The sequence below is a fragment of the Panthera pardus genome, unplaced genomic scaffold (genome assembly GCF_024362965.1).
Source record: "Panthera pardus isolate Hobbes unplaced genomic scaffold, ASM2436296v1 HiC_scaffold_7, whole genome shotgun sequence".
NCBI classification, from domain to species: Eukaryota; Metazoa; Chordata; class Mammalia; order Carnivora; family Felidae; genus Panthera; species Panthera pardus.
Genome location: NW_026527002.1, coordinates 13,705,872 through 13,728,033, shown reverse-complemented (window position 1 = coordinate 13,728,033; position 22,162 = coordinate 13,705,872). Strand labels below are relative to the sequence as shown.

Here is a 22,162-nt window from a genome sequence, read left to right as displayed (position 1 = left end):
AACATGGAAAAAATTTAACTATATTCCTCAAGTAATTACTAGAATGTAGGTGTTTTGTTTCTGATCCAGCTAAGCGGCATGCTGCCTTGTCACTGACTCGAGAAACACCGAGCTCCTGCCACAATGCCCTTAGCTCAGAGAAATGAAAAGACTCCGGAAGATGAGGACCAATTAAACACATTTATTCTGACTTGCTTCCCGGTCTATCACTGTTCCTTCTACTCAGGTATTGGACTGTTCTTTTTATTATTATTATTTTTTTTAACGTTTATTCCTTTTTGAGAGACAGACACAGAGCACTAGCGGGGGAGGGGCACAGAGCTGTCAGCACAGAGCCAGACGCGGGGCTTGAAATCACCAACCAGGAGAGCATGGCCTGAGTTGAAGTGGGACGCTAAACCCACCCAGCCCTAGAGTCAGTCCCTAGACTGTTCTAATAAGCATTAATTTTACAAGTACGATTTTACAAGTCGTAAGGGAGCATTTAAGGCCTTAAAAAATACAAATATCTGGGGCTCTTGAATTGTGGTTTACTTGTTCTGCGATATGAATTCATGAGAGAAAAGCCAGGGTAGAGGCTTGACACCAAGTGAGTTCACACAGATAAGATTTTGCGGCACCCCACGGCTAATGAGGGCTTTTAGGAAAGACCAGTTGTTTCGGAGGTAGCTGGCAACGAAACTCTGGGCTCCTAGGGCATGAGCTGCTTTGAAGCATCGCTCATCCGCCGTCTCCTGTCTGAAGACCCCCAGCTTGCAGAGGGCACGTTGAGCTGTGCAGAATCTCAGGCCGCGGCCGGCCTGCTCACGGCACATCGAGGGGCTGCGGGGGTGCCTCGATGGGTGCGCTGTTGATGCCGAGAGGCTGGCTGGGGCTGTGCTGCTCCCTGCCCCAAACAGCTTTATGCACCTTAAGAGCCCTTCGAACAGACCGATGGCACCCAAATGCAAGCTTGGTAGATATTCATTGTTGTTCTCTTCAGGGTGCAGGAAGTTCAGAATTTCTTGAAACCTTTCAGAAAGCACACTTAACTCAAAAAGGGAAGCATGCGGGACCCCTGAGATGCTCAAGGATAAGTCGGCCCCCGGCCGGGAAGGCAGAGTCCTCAGTGTTAGAGGTGGTGCTGTCCAGATTAGAGCTTTTCACCATTTTTCCCTCTTCCTGTCTGGAAATAGCCATGTAGAATAATAGACTCTTCTCGCCTGTCTTGTCCCCCCCTCTGTCTCAGGTACGGGCACGGAGAACTGATAGAGCTCATTGTCACTGCTGGCAACTTGGTCGGGAAAACACTGGCAGCGGTCAGGGGGAGATGCTGGAGGGTCTGGAAGCATCCCCAAGTATGTCCAGGACTTCCAGCCTCCTTGTCCTAGGGAGGGGGAGGGGAAGCAATAAGAGACCAGTAGACTTCAGCATGCCTTGGGGCAGATGTAGGGACTCTGCAAACGCTCTGTAGTTTCCGGTGGTCATTCCAAGAGCCTTAGTTCCAAAATGTGTGTGTCCTGAGAAAGTACCTGCGGTCATTCTGGTTTTCTTGGTTCCCTCATCCTCCTCCATAATTGTCTTCTTTCCACTTTGCAACGAAAGGTATTTATCTCAGCCATCGGGAATCTTATCTTGGTGCACTATCCTGGAGGGTATCATACTCTAGGTCACTAAACAAAATGACAATTATAATTTCACATGATGATGGAGTAATAGCTACTAAAGGCAATGGCTCTAATTTTTTGCTTTCAAACAATCTTGTAATAAATTTTAGTACTTTAACAATAATTTTCGGTACTAGATCACTGGGTACTTTTTAACATATATCTCAGGCACTTTACCTATAATTTCACTCTTCTCCACCTTCTTTCTTCCCTGTTTTATTTTCTCTGTTGTGCTTATCACTGTTTACCATACTGTATTATATGTTTCAATTAAAAAAAATCTTATTTGTTGTCTGACTCCCTCACTACAATTTAAACTTTATGGGATAAGAATTTTTGTCTGATCTTGTCTGATTTTGTTCACTGCTATATCCTCAGTTCCTAAAACGGTGCCTGGTAAAAGGTATGCCTTCAAAAATATTTGGGGAAGAAAGGAATCAAAAGAATTGAGAGACACTGCTGTAATTAAATTCCTTCCATTCTCATATTTTTTTCCTGTAAACAAGGTTTCCATAATTACAACACTAGCATCAAATATTGAAAGTACCTGAGGTAGCCTATCTCATCCTAGCAGTAACTAATACTCATCCATGAATACACGAACTAGTTGAAAAAAAAAAAACCCAAAACACACTCCATTCGTTTCATTAAGAGGTACTCTTCCATTAAATGTTTCGTTTTATGTTTAAGTTTTTCTTTGGATAGGGTTATAGTTGCAATTATTGGCTATCAACATTACTGAGCAAATGTAAACATATTGTACATATTGATGAATATATTGATGAATACATTTATGTTTGCTCAGTCATGTTGGTGGCCAATAACTGTAAGCAAAACCTCATCCAAAGACAAACTTTGACACTTAAAATCTGGTCACAGGAAAAAATTAAATTTTTATTTATGGGACTAAATCTAAACCGACCTGCAAGTCCTTTACACTGAGCACAACAAAACATATTGAAAGAAATTAAAGGTGTCTTAAACAAATGGAAGAATAGAAAACATTCATGGATTGTAAAAGTCAATGCTATAAAGATATCATTTGATCTGTGGATCAATTAATCTACGGATTCAAAGCAAACTCAATAAAACTTTCAGCAGTTTAATGAAGATGCTGACTCTAAAATGTATATGAAAAGGCAAAGACTCAAGATGAGTTAAGACAATCTTAAAGAAGGACAAACCATCAAATGGCCTAATTTTGGGGTTAAGATTGATAACTGGACTATGCAAATTGCAAACTTTTATTCCTAAAAAGATAACATCCATTGAAAATAAAATTTCCAGGTATAGGTAAGTTTTCATTGTAGAGATATATGATAGAATAAGAAAAAAAATTAAGAATAAACATATTACATTAAGACAGAATTCTATGGGTCAAGTGGAATGGCGGTACAAGTTCCAAAAGAAACTGGCACAACTTAAAATTCCAACTGTTAATTATTTAGGTACTTTTTAAATGGATGATTATGGCATTAAGTTGCTATGCCATTTAGATTCCATGGGATACATTCAAAAGAGTAATGCCTCAGTTTTATTATGGTCATGATTTGTAACACGTCAATTTTTCTAAGTTGGAATTTCACGTCTCCTCTCTCCATGGTTCTGAGTGAGGCTTGGCTACAAGAGACTTTTGTGTGGAAGATACGGCAGACATAAGGGAAGCAGAAGTTACTGTGCTCAGGAGGTTGATCTAGAGTCCCAGGCTCCCCTGTGGCGGACAGCCAAGAGCGAGATCTGGTTGGCACAGTGGGATCAGCGAACAGTTCAGTGGATGCCCAGCCCTGCCCCTCACATCTGGCAGCACCACATCAACCTTGACCTCAGAATCCGTGCTGGGAGGACAGCCCTCCCTGACCTCCTGTCTGATGTGCCAGAGAAATCACTGAAATGGCTGAGTTTTCTTGGACGTGCCTACCATGAGGAAGAAACGCTAAGTCTGGTTTGGTGATAATAAAGAAAGTCACATTTTTGTCACGTCGTTTTGGGGGTGAGGTAGAGAAGAAGTTTGTTTTCATAATTTTGTAGTATTTGAATTGGATCTTGAAATTCTGTTATTTTAATGATAAATTTTGCATATTGAGTGTCCTGTGCTAAATAAAAGCAGACAATTGATTTGGAGCAAGATCATTGGGTGTGTTACATTATATATGACTCCCTGTATCCACTTAAATTTTAATAGGTTAGCCCATTATTTTTCTCCACAGTGTGCAAGTAATTTATATTCTCACTCAATATTTAAATATGAATGTTCTGGTTTTAATCTAGTGAGTGAGCAATGTCTCTTTCTTTACCAAATTATGAAGAATTTAGTTGTTATCCTTGTTGGAAAGAAAAGCACAATTGCATGTTGGAAAGCACATGGACTTTGGCACTCGAAATATCTAGGTCAAACCTAAGTTCTGCTTCTTACAGATTAGTAGTGAGTTGAGGAAATTCTCAGGGCATCTAGAAAACAATGACCACCTCAGTGTGGTTGCCCGAGATGAGCTAACGGCCTTGGAGGGCTGGCACGCGGAAATCATGCAGCAAACGGTAGGTTGCTATGGATATTATTTGCATATTTATCTTGTTCTCATGATACATTCCCATCAACTATTGATTTCTGAAATTCCAGAAGCTTTGTGTAACTTAAGATAACAATGATTTGTGAGAATTCCTACATTCTCTTTCCCCTATTCTCCATAAGAATGTCTGTCCTTGAGGAACTTGCATTGGATTTTGAGTTTAGTTTGATTTTCTCATATTTAGAAAGAGTAGCTACTTTGGAGGAGGGAAAATTGGTTGGTCTGCCACACTTTGAAGCCTGAGATTCCACCTTTTATGAGCATTTTTTAAATTATTCTGGAAAAGTTAAGCTTCCTCACATAAAGACGTGGCGTAAGAAAGAAAATAACGCTCAGCGGAAGTAGAATTTGTGGAGTCAACTGCCATGGGAGAGTAGCTCTCCCTCTCTGCAGCGCTGGTGATAAGTCGTCCAGGAGTGTAGATCCAGTGCACAGGACCCACCCAGTACACACGTGACAACCTCCATCACCATTTGTTTGGCTTTTGACTGGCATTGCTTTTATTCTCTGCTCCTTTTTCCCCCACAGTAGCCCAAACCTTGGGGGGAGAGCTCTCTTTTTTTCTTGGCATTTCAAATCACTCCATAGGATTCTTTGTCAATATATCTACAAAATGCAAAACGCACAAAGTGACTTGTTCCTAATGTTTTCGGCATTATTCCTTTAGATGCTTATTCTAGTCGTTCTGCAAGGATCCCAAGGACCGTCTTTAGCATTTTGTCTTTGAATCTTCCACGGGGGAACTTGGTTGCAGTGTCCCTACAGGGTGTTTTGATAGTAATCATCTACGACTGCAGCTTCTCTCCTCGCTCTGAGTTGCAAGAGTTGTATCACCTTTGTAAAGATGCCCGTAACGTACCTGCTTCCACTATCCTACCCCCTCAACACACACACACACACACACACACACACACACACACACACACTTTTTATAGTTTGTTTTTCTCATATTTTGAAAGAAAGTACATAATTTTTTCCCCCTTTCTTACTTCAGGCTTCATGTTTAATAGCACATTTTCTATTCTTTTTAAAGTTACTCAGCTCTTTCAAAGCCACACAGGTTGCGCTCTGTTTTGCCATCACAGGTTACTGTTACCCCTTCGGTTAATCTTCATCAGTAGCTCAGTAATTGGACGGAACGGCTGCTCACTGTTTTCAACCACAGTCTGGCTCTACTGAAGGCCCTTTCAATTTTTGTGGTTTTTCAAATACTGTCTGTTCAGAATCACTGGTGGCTGATGGCCTCTATGTCACTATACTGCTGGGCTCGTTCAGAGGAACCTTTTACTCTAGGGAAAACAAGATAAAACAGAATCCTGAAAACACCATCCTTTTTATTTTTCTTTGGCTACCTTTCCAGCTTCTGCTGTTTTCCTGGGTCCAGATCTCTAGAATCAGATGTTCCCATAATCAGTGCTGACAGTTGCTTCCCACTTGAAAATTTTCTAGGAGTAGGTAATATTTAATGGAATAATGAATTTCTAAAATCTCTTTGGGGCCAATAAAGCAGAATGGAATGGCCGAGAGGAAAACTAATGCTCAAAAATGTAAGGACTAAAAACAGTTCTAAGAATTTGTCTAAACAGTTATAACTTTTTCCCAGGTAATTAATCTTTTCCTTAGTTGTCCAGTTTTTCCCCCAGTCTGTATTTGTCATTCTCATCTAAATCTAGCTAATCAAGGGGTGCCTGGGTGGCTCAGTTGGTTAAGCATCCGACTTTGGCCCAGGCCGTGATCTCAGGGTTCATGGGTTCAAGCCCCGCATTGGGCTCTGTGCTGACAGCTCAGAGCCTGGAGCCTGCTTCAGATTCTGTGTCTCCCTCTCTCTCTGCCCCTCCCCCACTCATGCTCTGTCTCTCAAAAATAAATAAACGTCAAAAAAAAAAAACAAAAACGAACGTAGCCAATCAAGTCACAAATACCTGTTCACTTTAATGTCTGTCTAGAATTCTTTTTTATTGTCTGTGTCTACAATTTTGGGCATTTCTCCTTGAATAGTATTATTTTTTTTAATGGCTTCTATTATTACTTCTGGTTCTCCTTGTCCTAGGAGTCTCTATCCAAAAAAATGCCATTTCTTCTGAGATCTCTTGTATAAATCCTTTTCTATTTCTTTGAATTACTGTTCAAAGAAAATTGAATCTGATCATATTCTTCCCAAGATTAAATCCATTTATTGACCCGCATCATCCAGCAGAAAATCCCAACTGGTGTGACCTGAGTAGGTACAGATGTGACAGGATATCAATTCCTTCATTTCCTGGTGTGTGTGTGTGTGTGTGTGTGTTTGCACACGCACAGCTTGGAGTAGGTAGCCTTCTGGGCCAGTCATTTCTTGCTGGGAGAAAAGTAATTTATTTGCCACAGAGTGCCTTATAAATGTTAGTTTTCCTTATGAGTGCCAAAATACATAACACAAAATACAAAATACAAAATAAGACAGAATCCAGGGTCCCTCAAAGCCGACCCCACCATTCACTTGGTGAACTGAACACACCCAATCACTTATCACTTCTGGGGTAATTCAGTCTTTTCCCAGGCCTTCTTGAATATTCCATGGTTGTCCCAAGCTTTTTTGACATATATTTCCCAGTATTTAAAATGCATTTTCTTTGTGCCCTTCCTGGTGATGTAATACTCTTCACATAAGACCATGTTCCCATGCTCTGAGCCATGCTTGGTACCCTGAGACACAATTAGCCTCTGCTTGTTTTTTTCTGTGCATGTGATTCACTTTATACAGATCGTTATCTGCACTTGACTCTTCTGTAATTATTTACATGTCTGGCTCACTTATTGGAATATAAAACCTCTCAGGAAAGAAACCAAGTCTTATTTATCTATGTATCCTTGTGGCCTAACACAGAAGTCTTTCAATAACTGTTTCTTGAATGAATCAATCAATAAAGAATTAGCTATTTAACTTTATTTAAGCTTTAAAATTAAACGATAATATGCTGAGTCTGTACTATAAATACTTTTGGATCTTGACAGGTCAGTGACCTTGGAACAAGAAGAGATATGAGAGAATTGCAGAATCCAATAAAAAATATTTAAATGTCTACAAGGATTGGCAACCTACTGAGAATATAAAATGAACACGGAATTCTATCATGTTATATGGTTGGAAGAAGTATATGGGATGTCAGTACATGGAGAAGTACATGGAGTGTCTCTTGAGTCATATGGAAAGACATTAAAATGTTTAAAGAATTTGTGAGTATAAAACCAATCAGAAAGAGACTCTTAATAGGAGTAAAGTCTTCTGTCTACTGAAATCTAATGTCATGAGTCCTAGTGTTGTGGGCTGCTAAGCTAATCACATTTAAAGGGTATGGGATGAGACCTCCTCTTGTTCTACCAACATTAAAAAAAAGCCCAATATATCCATTAGTGGAATTTCGGTCCTGCTTGGCAGCTGACAGTCTCTCAGCATGTAGCAAATTCAAATTGTTTGAGATACTCATTCATTGGAGAAATGCATTTCCAATACTAGGAACTGACTACAGAGAGAGGAAAAGAAGCCAACTTCAAGGTTTTAAAACCCTTTTATGAAGTATAGATTAGGATATTGTAATCATTGGGATAGTCGGTGTTTATTTGGTATGTAAAATCTTTGGTTCTTAACATAATCAGACAGATCATGTTAGGTCTGGCAGATTCCCCCTGTAAAACAAATTCAAGTTTTGAATTGGCTAATTAATTTTACACTTGTGATTTTAGGTTGAAAGACATGGGAAAACTTTATTAAATTTGTGTAATATATGTTTTTTAATATGAAATTTATTGTCAAATTGGTTTCCATACAAAACCCAGTGCTCATCTCAACAGGTGCTCTCCTCAAAGCCCATCACCCACTTTCCCCTCCTCGCCGTCTCCCACCAACCCTCAGTTTATTCTCAGTATTTAAGAGTCTCTTATGGTTTGCCTCCTTCCCTCTCTGTAACTCCCCCCCTGGTTTTCTGTTGAGTTTCTCAGGATCCACATATGACTGAAAACATATGGTATCTGTCTTTCTCTGCCTGACTTATTTCACTTAGCATAACACTCTCCAGTTCCATCCACTTTGCTACAAAAATTTGTGTAATAATGAAGAAAATTTGAGATTCAATATATGCATAAGCTTATTTTATTAGATTTATAGATTTGCTGGAATATTTTAAAAACTAGTGAGTGTTTTGTTTATCAGGATGAATATCTGAAGGACTTCCAAAGAATGATAATTACAAAAAAGAATGATAATTACAATGGATTCATGAATGCAGGTTTAATATGTAAAGGGCTTTAGTTCAAATTGTATATGGAACAAATCATTTAAAGGAATTTAGACTACTAAATATAAGTAGATCAAGTAGTAATTGAAGTCCAATGGAATATTATTTAGCCTTACACAAAAATGAAATTCTGATACATGTTACGATAAGGATAGACCTTGAAAACGTGGTAAATGAAATAAGTCAGACACAAAAGAACAAATACCGTAAGATTCTATGTATATGAGGTACCTAGACTAGGTAAATACAAAGAGACAGAAAGTAAATAGGTAAATACATAGAGCCAGAAGAGAGGTTATCAGAGGCTGGGGGGAAAGGGAGATGAAGAGTTATTATTTATGGGGACACAGCTCCTCTTGATACAATGAAAAAGTTCTGGAAATCGATATTGGTGATGGTTATATAACATTGTGAATGTATTTGATGCCTCTTAATTGTACACTTAAAGATGTTCAAATGGTTCATTTTATATTATGTATTTTACCACTATAAAAATAAAAATAATTTCCCCAAAAGGCATTATCAAAATTCAGTAGGTTTATAAATAGTGAAAGTTCTATGTAGCCTTTAGAACTTAAGAAAACCCAGGTTTTAAAAACGTTGCCACTCTAATAAATAGCACAGTGATTTTAAACCCTGAATCAATATAAATAGAATTTGCTGAAAATCTTCCCTCATGGACATCAGGAAACGTACAGTGACAAAATACTAAGGAAACTTTGGCTTTCACCTGTTTTCTTGCATCTTTGTTGTGTCAAAAAAAGAAAAGTCAGTATGACACCTTTGTTTTCCTTAAATAACAAAAAAAACCCCACCCAGATTTAATTTACTTTTCCAAATAAACATGTAGGTGAATAAACAGAAAATGAGGCAAATATAGAATAAAAGAAAAGAAAACAAAACTTAAGTCCAAGCTGTGTGTTATTTTTGCTCCCAACATGTAAAAAAAAAAAAAAAATGGTATGGTTTTCATCATTTCCACATAGCCTTCCCTCTCGATGCAGGGTTTAAAACTAAGTCCCTGATACGATCTGCCTTTTAATTCACTAGTCTTTTGACAGTCAGCAGGCCAGGGAAGTCCTGATTGCCTTTTGACCTTCCAGAACATCCAATATGAAGCTAGGCCTGAAGTCAAGGCCTTTGTTTTGGTCAGAGGCCTCTTCTAGGAAGTGACTCCCTATGCATTTGTTACTCCACCTGCCAGGAATGTTCTTCTCCTGGCCACTCACCTCACAGGTTCCTTCTTATCCATATCCTTTATCTTCTCCTTCTCCTTCAGTGCTATCTCCTCCAGGAGACCTTCCCAGGCACATAGGAGCCACCGGCACTTTGTAGAATACACAAATTGTTCTACACCCCGTTTGGTGGCAGAATTCCTGCCTGTTTCTACTTCAGGGTCTCCACCTCTGGGAACCCTTTCCTGATCATACCCTCTTGGGTGCTTCTCAGTGCCTCATGCCTCAAAGGCACTTATCACCCTGTCCTCAACCTGCTTGGTCAACTCTCCTCCAAGCAATGACTTGGTGACCCAGGTGCCTTCAACACTGTAACGGCACCATTTTAAACATGTGGCTTCCAAAGCTTCTGTGCTTCTCTGTAGCTAATAGGTAGAAAGGGAAAGAGCATGGAGAACCACATGTAGAAGGTGTTTAGGGGCCAGGCCTAGAAGTGGGCATACCTCTTCTGTTCACCTTCCATGATCTAGAATTCAATTTCATGGGACATCTAACTGCAGGAAGGCTGGGAAATGCAGTCCAGCTCTGTTTCAGGAGAAAAACCAACAAATGGGTTTAGTGAGCAGCTGGCCAGTTTCTCACACAAGCTTGTATCTAGCTATGACAAAACTTGTGAAGGTGCTATTCAATGAGTAAGGGTTGGGAAATGTTACAAGCTTTGCAGTTGATGGAACTATATATGTGGCCAAGAAAGCTGTTCTCTGGATACACCATTAACTCTAATCTAGACTTTGTGTTCTTGCAATCAAAGAGAGAGAGCAAACACAAGAGCGGATGAGACAGAGAGAAAGAGAGAGAGAGAGAGAGAGAGAGAGAGAGATCCTGTTTCCTTCTATGAGAACAAGTGTGGAAAAAGTTAAAAGGCTGGTTAGGTATAATTTAGAATTAATTTCCTTTGCACCTCATACAACTCAGGAGGAGAAACAAATTCTTTTAACTTCTCCCCTACTTTATTTTCATGCTGGCATCCAAGTTATATGAATATTCCCAAATACCTCACTTAGATTCCAGTTCCAAATGTTGCTCCCAGAAGGAACAGTAAATTACTTTTTCCTTAGTCAATAAAGTACGTAGTAAAAGCACATGAAGATGAGTGTTCCTTATATACCTTTTACTGTTGGTTACTTGTATGACACTTCTTTAAAGGAATTATAAAATCAGATTTCCATTGAATATTTGGTCCATGAATATAGCTCTTGAGAATATCACGTGCCCTTTTGTTATCTAAAAGGGATAAACATCTGTTTTATTGTTTGGTCTTACTTTAAAATGCTTCTGTTTTATTGTCCGATCTTACTTAAAATGCTTCAGTGTTAACAGTGGGCTATTTACTAGGGATGGCAAGTTAACATTTTAAGGATTTAATGAGAAGTCATTACTCCAAAACTAGCCAGGGTAAGTACTAACTCAAAATTTGTTACCTGTATCTGTGTTGGCAGTGTGCTTAATTTGCGTAACGATATTCAAAATAATTTTTAATTGGTAAAGTAAGTGCTGTTCAAAGGATGGGATTGCCTGGCAAAACTCAAGAGACAGGAAAGCTAGAAGAGAAAATTTTCACGGAGGGAGCAGTCAACAGTGACCAAAGCCATTAATTATAATGAAGCGTGATGAGATCTAAGTGAATTTGACAATTAAGAGGTCATTGCTGGCCTCTGAGTGAGCGTTTTCAGTAATAATGGAGGACAGAAGGCCTGACAGCAGCAGTCTGACGGTGAATAGCAGGTGAGAGAGTGAACACTATAAGTCGGGACTACTTTGTAGAAAAGTCTGAACATGGAGGGAAGAAGCATGAGAGATGGGAAAGCTAGCTGTATATACCGGGTGGGGGGTCAGGGTAATTTCTGTTTTGTTTTTTATTTTAATTATGTGACTTTATTCATAAACTGAGGAACAAGGTCCAGTGGGAGGAAGAAACTGGACAGAGAGAAGGGAAGAAAAGAGTTAGATGGGGGTGGGAAGGGAGGGTGAGAAAGAGAGAGAGAAAAAATAATTAGTGAGGCAAGGTGCCTGAATACGTGGGAGGGAACGAAGCTCTCTTTTTCTGTTGGGAAGAAGATAATCCTGGGGGAATGTAGACAGTCCGGATGGGAGAGAGACTCCAGGAACTTGTAGGGACCCCTGCCTACTGGCTTTCATTTTCTTTGTAACAGAGTCTTAGTGCCAAGGGTGTAGGGCAGAGGAGTGCAAGGTGCTGGGAATTACATCTCTCTGGGCTTCATTTCCTCATCCCTAGAATAATGGTAGGGAGCTCTAAGACTGCAGTTTTAAGGGAACTGGAGAAGGTGCTGACTCGGAACGAGTGACAGGCCTGCTCACAGGCGTCGACATTGTGAAGTCGCACGAGGGCCAGTGGATGGGGGCACGTTCTTCTCTGTAACGTCACGGCAGTTTAGGAACAGGTGTAGAGAGAGGAGGGATCAATGTACTCTCACTGAAAGGCATTGGGGCATGGATACTGAATTTAGAATTAGAATGGAGACACAGGGGGCCCTCTGGGTGGCTCAGTCCGTTAAGCATCCGACTTGGGCTCAGGTCATGATCTCTCGGTCAGAGATTGAGCCCTGCGTCTGGCCCTGTGCTGAGCATGGAGCTTGCTTGGAATTCTTTTCTCTCTCCCTCTGTCCCTGTCCCACCAGCACGTGCTCTCTCTCTCTCCCTCTCTCAAAATAAATAAGAATTTAAAAATAAAATAAAATGGAGACACCGGAAGCCCTGTCAGAACGCTGTCAGTTGTTCTTCCCCCCGGGCCCCTAATCTTTCCCACTAATAATCCAGAATAAAACCATCGCACAGGATCCACGTAGAATCCTTACGGCCCATTTTTTTCTCACTGGGACTTCAGGGTTCCATGAGGGTGTGGATTTTTTTTTTTTTAATTTCTTACTCTGCTCCCTCATAATCACATCTGGTTCCCAAATCCCTAATCTTCCATTCTGTACCATCTGGATGGCAGATCCTGCATTCTTCCTTCTCAACTTAAGGGCATGCCACGCACAGGAGGCTGCTGGGCAACAGCGAGAACCTGAAGGCTCTGACCTGTCTGAAACAGGCATGTAGGGAGATGTGATTGTGCCTTCCCGAGCGAGACAGGCATTTGTGCAGCAGGCTTGCTTTCAGGGGTGAGGCTGATGCTTCACACTCCATCGACTATTAATCTGAGGCAGAGAGATCAGGATGTTTTGAACAGCTGCCGAAACTTTCCATTTGTAAATGAATGTAAAAAATGGGATGCACCTGATTGCAACTTGAGACAACCCCAGAGCCAGGGACATCTTCCATAGAGCTGTCGTGTCAGAGCTCAGAGTGCCTTTGGGATCCCCTAAGAGATGATTTGAGTTGTTGATGTGAACAGAGCTAGATGTTGGCAGTGTTAGGACTGCCTTCATTTAATTTCTAACATCCAGTTTCAAGTGGAAACATGGGACATTAAAACCCCCTCTGGGGCAGTAGGTGTTCTTTGCTTGCTGCTGTCAACTTTCTGACAAGTAGCCAATGAAAATTTTCAGGGAATATAAGTGCGTGAGCCATTTATACCTCATTGTGAATTAATCAAATTTTATTTATTGTGCAGGGAATGAGATATTTAAATTCTCATAAGGTGTGAGGAAAGACATATGAAAGATAATGTAAAGACATGGGGGTGTGTACAACAAATATACGTTTGACAAACATACGCCGGTCTCCTGTGGTGTTCCAGATACCGAACCAGGTGTTGGGATCCTAGGGTAAGTAAGCCATGATCCCCATCTACAAGTGGGGAATGCAGCTAAGTAAAAAATAAGTTGAACGCAGATTCAGAGATGTGCTTAGGGTCCGCTGAGGCATGGGAAAGAAGGTGTCCTTGGGAAGAATGTTCAAAAAGCATGTGAGGGCTGTTAGTTACTTGAAGGGAGGTGACAATGTCTCATTTGATGACTGACTGCATGTGGGAGGTGAGGAAAGAGTGAAGGAGTATGCCCAAATTTCTAGCTTGTGTGAAGAGTGGTCATTCATACCACTCTGGAGTTAGAGAATAGAGAAGGAAACCCTTTCTCCCCCATCTCTGCCAATGGAAATCCCAACCATCCTCTGAGTCCACTTGTTCATACAGTTATTCATTCAACACTCCCTTATTATCTGTTGTTTTAGAGCGTCCTTTATGCCAGGAAATGGGCTGTCTCTTGGGGATATCATGACTGAAAAATTCCAGTTATGTTAAATGTCTCCACAGGAGAATTATGCTGTCCAATGCAAGCACCTAACAGTGTACCACAGGTGCCCTCATCTAGCCTGGAGAGAGTGAGAAGGAAATGGGCAAATTTGGGAAGAATAGTTAAGCTGAGATTTGCAGGATTTGTGTAGGTTAGTATGTCAGCAAAGGGAAGAGGCCTCCCTGAAAGAATCTGGTGGATTTAGGAAAATAGATGTGGCTAGAGATGAGGAGACTAGAAAATAATGGCTGTGGCTAGTCCCAGTTAGGCTGAATTACAAAAGTCCTGGTCGAGTGAAATAGGCAACAGTCTAGGTTCTACTTCATGATGAGTTTAGTACTGACTTGGGAGCTGGTTCTAGTAAAAAGGTTTCTTTATCTTGCCCCTGTGCAGAGTCTCTACTTGATTCACTGGTTTGGGTATTTGGGTGTTTATGATATTCTTCTTGAGAGATACTGTGTTTTTTTCTGACTTTATTGAGGTATAGTTGACTAATAAAATTGTGATATATTTAAATCTTCAACATGGTGACTTGATACATGTATACATTGTGAAAGGATTCTCACCACTGAGTCATTACAGAGAGAGACAGTCTTCATAACCTACCCAAGGACTGGAATTCTGTCTCTGAACCACAGCATTGTAGCTAGGATCTCATTCCATGCCACTTGCCCTTCCCACGTGTAGTGCTGGCTGAGGTCACCACCCTGCTGGGCCCAACTTTTTGATAGTGAGTCTGTTCCCTGGGCCAGACTTTGTAGTTGAATTCACTCTGTGGGTCCATCTCTACCTTCCAAGCCCCTGTTCCCCCCCGTGATATCTTGTCCAGGAACTGACGAACCCAAGCTCTTACACTGATGTGGTATAATGGAGGTTTAATCCACCTCCTTGGATCTTGACCTTCAAAAGTACTAAAAATCCATCCAATTTTGTTAAAGAGATGCAGGACCATCATTTGCCAAACATAAATATTTGTAAAGGCATCAGGCATTCTAAGTGTAAGGCAGTATCATTTTATCAAATTTGAGAATCTTGGGTTTTGAAATCCATCTTAAAAAATGAGTTGCTTGGCCAAGAGAATTTACCAATATAAATTCGGCTATTTTTTCATTATCGGATGCTATGTGCAAAGCATTTTCTAGGCTCTAGGATTAAATCAAAGAATAAAATAAAAATCCTGACCTCATAGATCGTCTATTCTAGTACAAAGATTAGCCAGTTATTTTGTAGCTATTTAACAAAGTCTTCTCATCAAATTAGGGGAATTACTTCAGACTCAAAATCTAAACTTGTGGTGAGGTTAGTTAGATACAACTCACCTGATAGTTACCAAAAGAAATTTATCCTCTCTGAGCACCACTAGATTCTTGATGGCTTATTGGACAAATGCTCTGACTCCTTTGAAATGCTGGTCATGACTACAGGATCATTCCTGAGTCTCTCTCTTGGACTCACCAAATTCTCCTGCCCCTCCACCTCAAATGTATATATATTGCAAGGCTCACAAGACAATGGTCAGTTTTCTATTCTGAGGATCCTCCCGGCCTCTGCTGCTTTCTCTTCTTCCCGGTGGGTGCCTGAACTTTGGGTCACTCTCCTTCTCTAAGGCTTCTGCAAACATTACAAAGCCATGAAGGGACACTGAGAGATTAACATTCAAACTATTCAACTGCCCTCCCATTAGCTTCTTCAGTAAATTCTTAGGGGAAGAAAGGGGTTGTGAAAATAAAGGAAACCTCATTTAAAATGGAGCTGGGAAGCCCTGAAGGGGGAGCTCTCATGCACATACCAGGCTTCTAACCAGCAGGAAGAAGGAAGATAAGAATTATCTTGATAGGGAGGACATTTTCACATAGGAATTTCATCTTCCACTTTTAAGAAAAAGAAGGAAAATCCTCCCTGCCCCAGCAACAACTCACTAACCACCACTCATAGCCAATGAGAAATGCTCTTTCTTTGTTCTTTTCTGATGAACGCTTGTTTAAAACAATCCTCCCTAATTTCCTCCTATAACCTAATAACGGCCGGCTTTCCCTTTGTCTCTTTGGACTTGTCTGCGGTTCCCTATAGTTTGCTTGTCCCAAATTGCAATTCTTCTGCTATTACCAAAGAAACTAATTTTGCTGATAATTGACTATTTTGAAGGTAGACAGGGTTATTTATTTCCAATTCACATCATTGCTATGCTAATATCACCATCCTCTGAAAAGGAATTTATGGGCAGACAGGCAAATATATGAACACTAGCCTGTAGGAAGCCTCAAGGACAGTAGAGATATAGAATGTGTTCCAAGAGTCATGTTTCCTTCCAATGAACAGTTCCCCAAAAGTATACTATGAAGGGTCAAATGGTAGTATAAAGAGTTATTTTGAGCTTTTCAGTGTAAATTATTGAACCTGCATCTGGGGGGATTCATTTCCTTTTCAAAAACTAACTCTTAGGGTTTTCGATATACTTTTCTCCCACTATTCAACTATACAACCCAGACTGGCCTTTGTGAGACCAAACAGACGTCCTAGTCGCAATTTGAAACCTAATATCAGAAGCAGTCATGCTAGCAACAGATCCTCTGAAGAAGTCTGGTAATATTTATACAAGTTAATACTATTTTTCAGCATCTTTTGCCTCGCCTCCACACTTTCCCAAATTAGAAACATTCTTTTTCACAAGTGTGACAAGATAGTAACAAGCCTACAAGTTCATTTTCAGCAGTAGATGATTCACAAACAAGATGTCGACAGGTTTTTATGATTACGGATTCCAAATATCCTGGTCTCACAAAAGTGTTCATGGAGATTGATAGATATTACAAAAAAGAAATAAAAATGAGACGAGAGATATAAATGGGCTTTTTCATTGGAATGAATGATGGGAAGTTCTGACCCCATCAAGCAACATTCTTCCTTTTTCAAGCTTTTTATTTCATTGTCTTTGACCTGCAATCAGAGTCCTTATAGGAGATAGAGTTAGCAGAAGAGGCCGAGAGGTAACTAAGAAGATGGGTGGCTGGAAATAAATGTTTCCGCAAGCATTTATTACCCTTCAGAAATGTCCATCAGCTGAAATGTTAGTCCCATAGAAACACTTAGGCAGTGCAGGGGAGAGAAGTGGGTAGCTGTTATTAATTTTTAAGGCTGGCTGACAGCTTTCAGTCCAAGAACAAAGATTAACTTTGCATTCTGAATAATGCAGAAATTTTCATTAGTTAGAATAGGAATTGAAATGATAAATGATACATTGTCTGCCAAAATACTGTGACATTACATTATATATTTGCAGTCACCTTTCAGAATAAGCTTTCCAGAAGTATACTTAGACAGATTGGAAAGCTACCAATATTGGTTTTTTTTCACTGTATGTTTAGATTTTGGAAAAACAAATCAAAAGACACATCTTTTTGACTGTGGGTTGGTAATGTCATATCCAAAGGGCAGTTCATTACTGCACCTAAAAGCTAAGTGTTGGCACAAATTGTGCTAGTCTATGAGATCATTGCGATTGGTTTCCAGACATTTCTTTTTGTTCACATCTGCCTTGAAGACTCCGGGACAATTTAATTACAACTGCACTTTTGATTTCTACTTCTTTCAATAAAAAATGCAAAATTACACTCACTTGAGAACTATCAGCCTAAAAGGTTTGTGATTGCTTTTCCCTGTCATCTTTCTTCCAGCAGATCATCATGTCAAGTCAGTTTAGGGCATATTTATTTTGTGTTGAGCACCCAAGACTTTTTCTGGCTCTAAATTTTGTTTGAATTGATGGTAACACTATATACTAGATACAACTACTATATCCAGATGTCTCTCGATAACTTAATGTATGGCCCTCCTAATAAACACTAGAATTAAACCATTAATAGAATAGGCTTGTAGCAGCTGCTCGAATGCCAGTTTGATGGGCATTAAAATAGCTGAATCAGAGATTTCTATAGAGAAACTTACGCTAATGAAAGACACCAAAGTCAATGGAACTACAATATCTGCCAGTAGCAATACAGTCCATTATTACTCTAAAAGAGGCTGATAGAAGGTCAAAATCGTTTACCCAATTTAGATGAGCCTTTTCTTTTGCATGTCATTTTGTATTTCCAAGTTTTGCTTAAAATCACACGCCTCAAGGAAAAGTCCTTTATGTACTTATTCTAATAGATAAAAGACTATTGATTAATCCACCTTTTCTCACACAATAAGGTAGACTGGAACATTAGCATCATTCGAGGGCCTCCAAACAGCTCAGCAAGGAGGACAAGAAACAGGGGCTTTGATATCTACTTGAACATACTTTATAAAGGATTCAGCTGCGATTTATCGGTCAGTGTATCATGTTTTGAAGTTTTTTTTTGAAGTATTTATTCTAATAATTTCCTTGAGGTCTCAACTGCCGTTAAAACTGTTCATGCCGGGCCAGTTGTTTTTGGAGGTGAAGCCTGTCTCTTGGAGGTGAAGCTGTGAGTTGGAGGCATGCTGCCGATTTTCTGTGCATTAACTTTGTCAGACTGTGGAGCTACCAATGGGACTCCTGAAAATACACTTTCCGAAGGTAACCTCATCGTGGGAAGTGTTGTCATTACAACGGCACTTTTGAAATGTCAGAAACTTTCTGGTTTATCTCTTGTTTAGAATAAAATCTCTAAGCCAGCATAAAAGATACGATGTAGTATGTTCACACATTTTCACTACCTGAGAGTTTAATCTCAGGGTCTAATATTTTTTTCCAGTTGGGTAAATAAATCCTCATTGTCAACTGGATTCCAGTTTGTATACTGTGACCGCATCTATTTGGTGGGAAGCATTCATCAGACCCCTTCGGAGTTGTGTTCTAGAAAGAAGTTATCACGGTGAGCTGGACACTTATCCTCATTTTTTTAAAGGGTCAAGTTTATAACCCAGGGAGTTTAACTATGATGATATAACTGAATCATTGAGATGGGTGGGTGTGATTTGGTTATCTAATAATGATTTATTTTAAAGAATGAACTAAAATTTTCTTTAGTGTTGCATGAGATCATAACAGTTCTGCCAAGAATTGCCTTACATTAGCAGGCACTCGATAAAGGCCAGTGTTGGCATATGTGGCTAAATCTTCACCTACATAACTTCAGGTCATATACGTCGTTTACTTTTTTGGTGGTATTCTGCTGAAACACGACTCCTTAGCATTTTAGCATCCCGTTAGTTATTTTTCAGCATCGCTTCTTTAAATTTGGGGTGTTTTTTTCACATCTCACCTTGAAGGTTGTCATTTTTAGTTTCTGTGGAGCACTTTATAAAATTTGTGTTCACATACTTCTTGCTGGAATGTACTGTTTTCATGTTATTGGTATTAGTCAGATTTCAAAATTCTGCAGCTAGCATACTTACAATTGACAATGGATAAAACGATCCCCGGTTTTCTATTCAACATTATCTTTAAATCTCTGAAGAAAACTTGCTAAGACATGATCCGACAGCCATCTGTAGGCTTACAGCCTCTGGGCATCCTCATACACAGCTTGATTTGAGGGTTTCAATACCTATGCCACCTTATTTGCGTGCAGTTCAGTTTGCAAACACTTGATTATAATTTTACCATTCTGCATTCGGTCACTTTAAATTCCAAATACAAAAGCTTTCATAGCCCTGTAATGATTTGCTTGGGAAGCTATATCTCATCCAAAGTAAACCCAAAGGTAGCTATCATAGTACTTACAGGTGTCCTCTTCTTCCATGAAAATACTGATCACATAACAGGCATACACAAAACCAACCAACTGCAAAAGAGAAGAAAAAGAAAAACCTTTAAGAATCTATGCTAAATGTCCAGAATTGAAGAGCCTATATAATCCAATAAAGAATGCATAGTAAGAATGTCAATGAGTCTGTAATAGGAAGAAATCTTGATTTTAAATAATAGCTGTGGTTTAATTTTTTAAATGTTTATTCATTTTTGAACTAGGGAGAGACAGAATCTGAAGCAGGCTCCAGGCTCCAAGCTGTCAGCACAGAGCCCGACACAGGGCTCGAACCCATGAACTGCGAGATCATGACCTGAGCTGAAGTCAGATGCTTAACTGACTGAGCCACCCAGGCACCCCAATAGCTGTGATTTTTAAAGAGTTTTGCCATTTCTACTCAGTTGCAATGGCTTTTTAAAACAGAACACAAAAATGGGAAAATGTTTTTAGACATTTCACTTGGATTTTGATTTGGGATTTATAGTCCTTATATTTTAAAATCACCACAGATTATTCAGAACATATAGTTTTAAATTTGACTACTTAAAGGGCAATTTGTAGCAATACTCATTATTACTACAACTATTTTAATATTTAATGCCATAAAAGGAATCAAAATATGCTAATTGTAAATTAAATACCAATCATCTACTTAGTTGTTTGAAATGCTCTGAGAATATAATTCTATTTAAATACTAAATTGTTTTGTTAATTATATCATCAGAAAATGCATTAACTTTTAGTTCATTAATCATATAATGACACCAAAGAGATAGTTTACACTTGGATACTAGTGGTTAAATAAATTCAGGTGCTAGAGCACAGGCTTTCTAGTTTTTCATATTGTTATCTGTACTTACTATACTGAGAAGGCAATTTTTATTTTATGGAGCCAGAGACACCGCAATTCCTGAAGGGCAAAATTGTCAATGCAGCTAGTCTAGTCTAAAATTACCCTAAGTACTTTGCTGAAAAATAGATACCTCAATAGTGGTTATATAGTCTGCCTTCTTACTTTTCTCTCTGTTGTTAAAGTCTGTCCTCTCCTCCCTTTATAAGATAACATTTGGAAAGGAAACTTCTCTGATAGTCCCAGTATCAAAGGCTGAAATTCCCAATGCAGAGAACAATCCATCTGGTGTTTGTGACTACCCTGTAGATTAGGAACCTGAACTAGGAATTCACCTTCAGACTTGGCAGGATCAGGTTTTAGCTTTTCCTCACTTGCTGAGATGGATTTCCTCTCACTCTTTCAGGAAAATGCAGAGGAAGCGGTGAGGTCAGAAGGCTCGAAACACAGAGGTTCGAACCAAGGGAGAGATGACCAAACAGCATCTGTTGCCGCTTGATGGTTCTTTCATCAACAAGACTATTGGAAAGTTGCTTCTCCAGTTTGCTCATCACCTCATAGAAATTGTGGTTGAGTTTGCTCATCTCCCTGTGGAAGACATGCCTCAACTTGGAAATGTTTTGGAAGATGGTCATTTAACAGCCAGTAAGACTATTGTGGAGAATAGGCAACTCCTTTAGTAATTCTTGGTTCAGATCTTTAGACACAATCTGGCCTTTGATGAACTCTTCCTCAGCCTTGGCCACACTAACCTCATCTGTCTTTTCTGTATTCTGCATGCCTCCAAGTGGCGCTGGGCACTGTCACAGTCCATGAGTTTCCAACCCACTTGGCGATTCTTTCCTTCATCTCACTGAACTGGGCTCCATAGTATTCCATAGTCCTCAAAGTCTGTTCAGCTCTTTTCTCTTCATAGTCTTACCTATGAAGGAGATCACCACTTCCTACAGTGGTCATTGGTTTCTCATGATTATCCCAGTCACTGTTGTAGACCTCCTGTAGGGTTTCTGACACTCCCTTTGAGTTTTCACACATCACCTTGACTGCACTAAAGGTATTCTTTAGGTCCTTTTATAGCTTGAGGCCATCTGCTAGATTTCTAGTTTATTATAAAAGGATTTAACTCTGGGATAGCCAGATGGAAGAGATGCATGGGGCAAGGTAGGGGGTAAAGTGTAGAGCTTCCCTGTTCCTCAAGGGCACCACTCTCCCCAAATCCCCAAGTGTTCACCAACCTGGAAGGTCCCATAGATGTTCTTTTATTAAGACAAAAGACAGCAAGCTCATCCGAATAATTTTTTTCCAGAAATACTTTTTTTACAGAAGTTTTATTAGCTTATATTTATTCCCTGTAGTTTTAGGGCTATGGATTATGCTAAAAATATTGGGTTAGCTATGTTTTCTGAAAAGATTCATTGTCTGTGTACTGAAGAAAACTGGCCAGTATGTTTATTTCTTTTCCAAATGAGTCTTTTGACTGATGGAAAGTAAGATCAGGGTCTTAATTCTAGTTACAGCTCACTATCTTTCCTCATTCAGTGAAGTTTTTGTTACTGATGAAATGGGAGAACACCCAGTTTAAAAAAAAAAAGATAAATGTATAGCAACAGAAAATTTGTCAAATTCAATTCTTCACTAATGGGCCTTAAAAATATCTTGATAGATGACAAGAAAGGAATT

The 22,162-nt window shown here is 39.6% G+C and overlaps 1 protein-coding gene across 1 annotated transcript in view; it reads right to left on the bottom strand.

Moving 5' to 3' along the window:
* Nucleotides 1-22,162, bottom strand: part of NKAIN3 (sodium/potassium transporting ATPase interacting 3) — a 606,086-nt gene that overhangs the window by 17,599 nt on the left and 566,325 nt on the right. Inside the window, exon 5 of the mRNA XM_019421258.2 lies at nucleotides 19,608-19,668. Within this exon, the coding sequence (XP_019276803.2) occupies nucleotides 19,608-19,668 (61 nt within the window). The remainder of the gene's footprint in view (nucleotides 1-19,607; nucleotides 19,669-22,162) is intronic.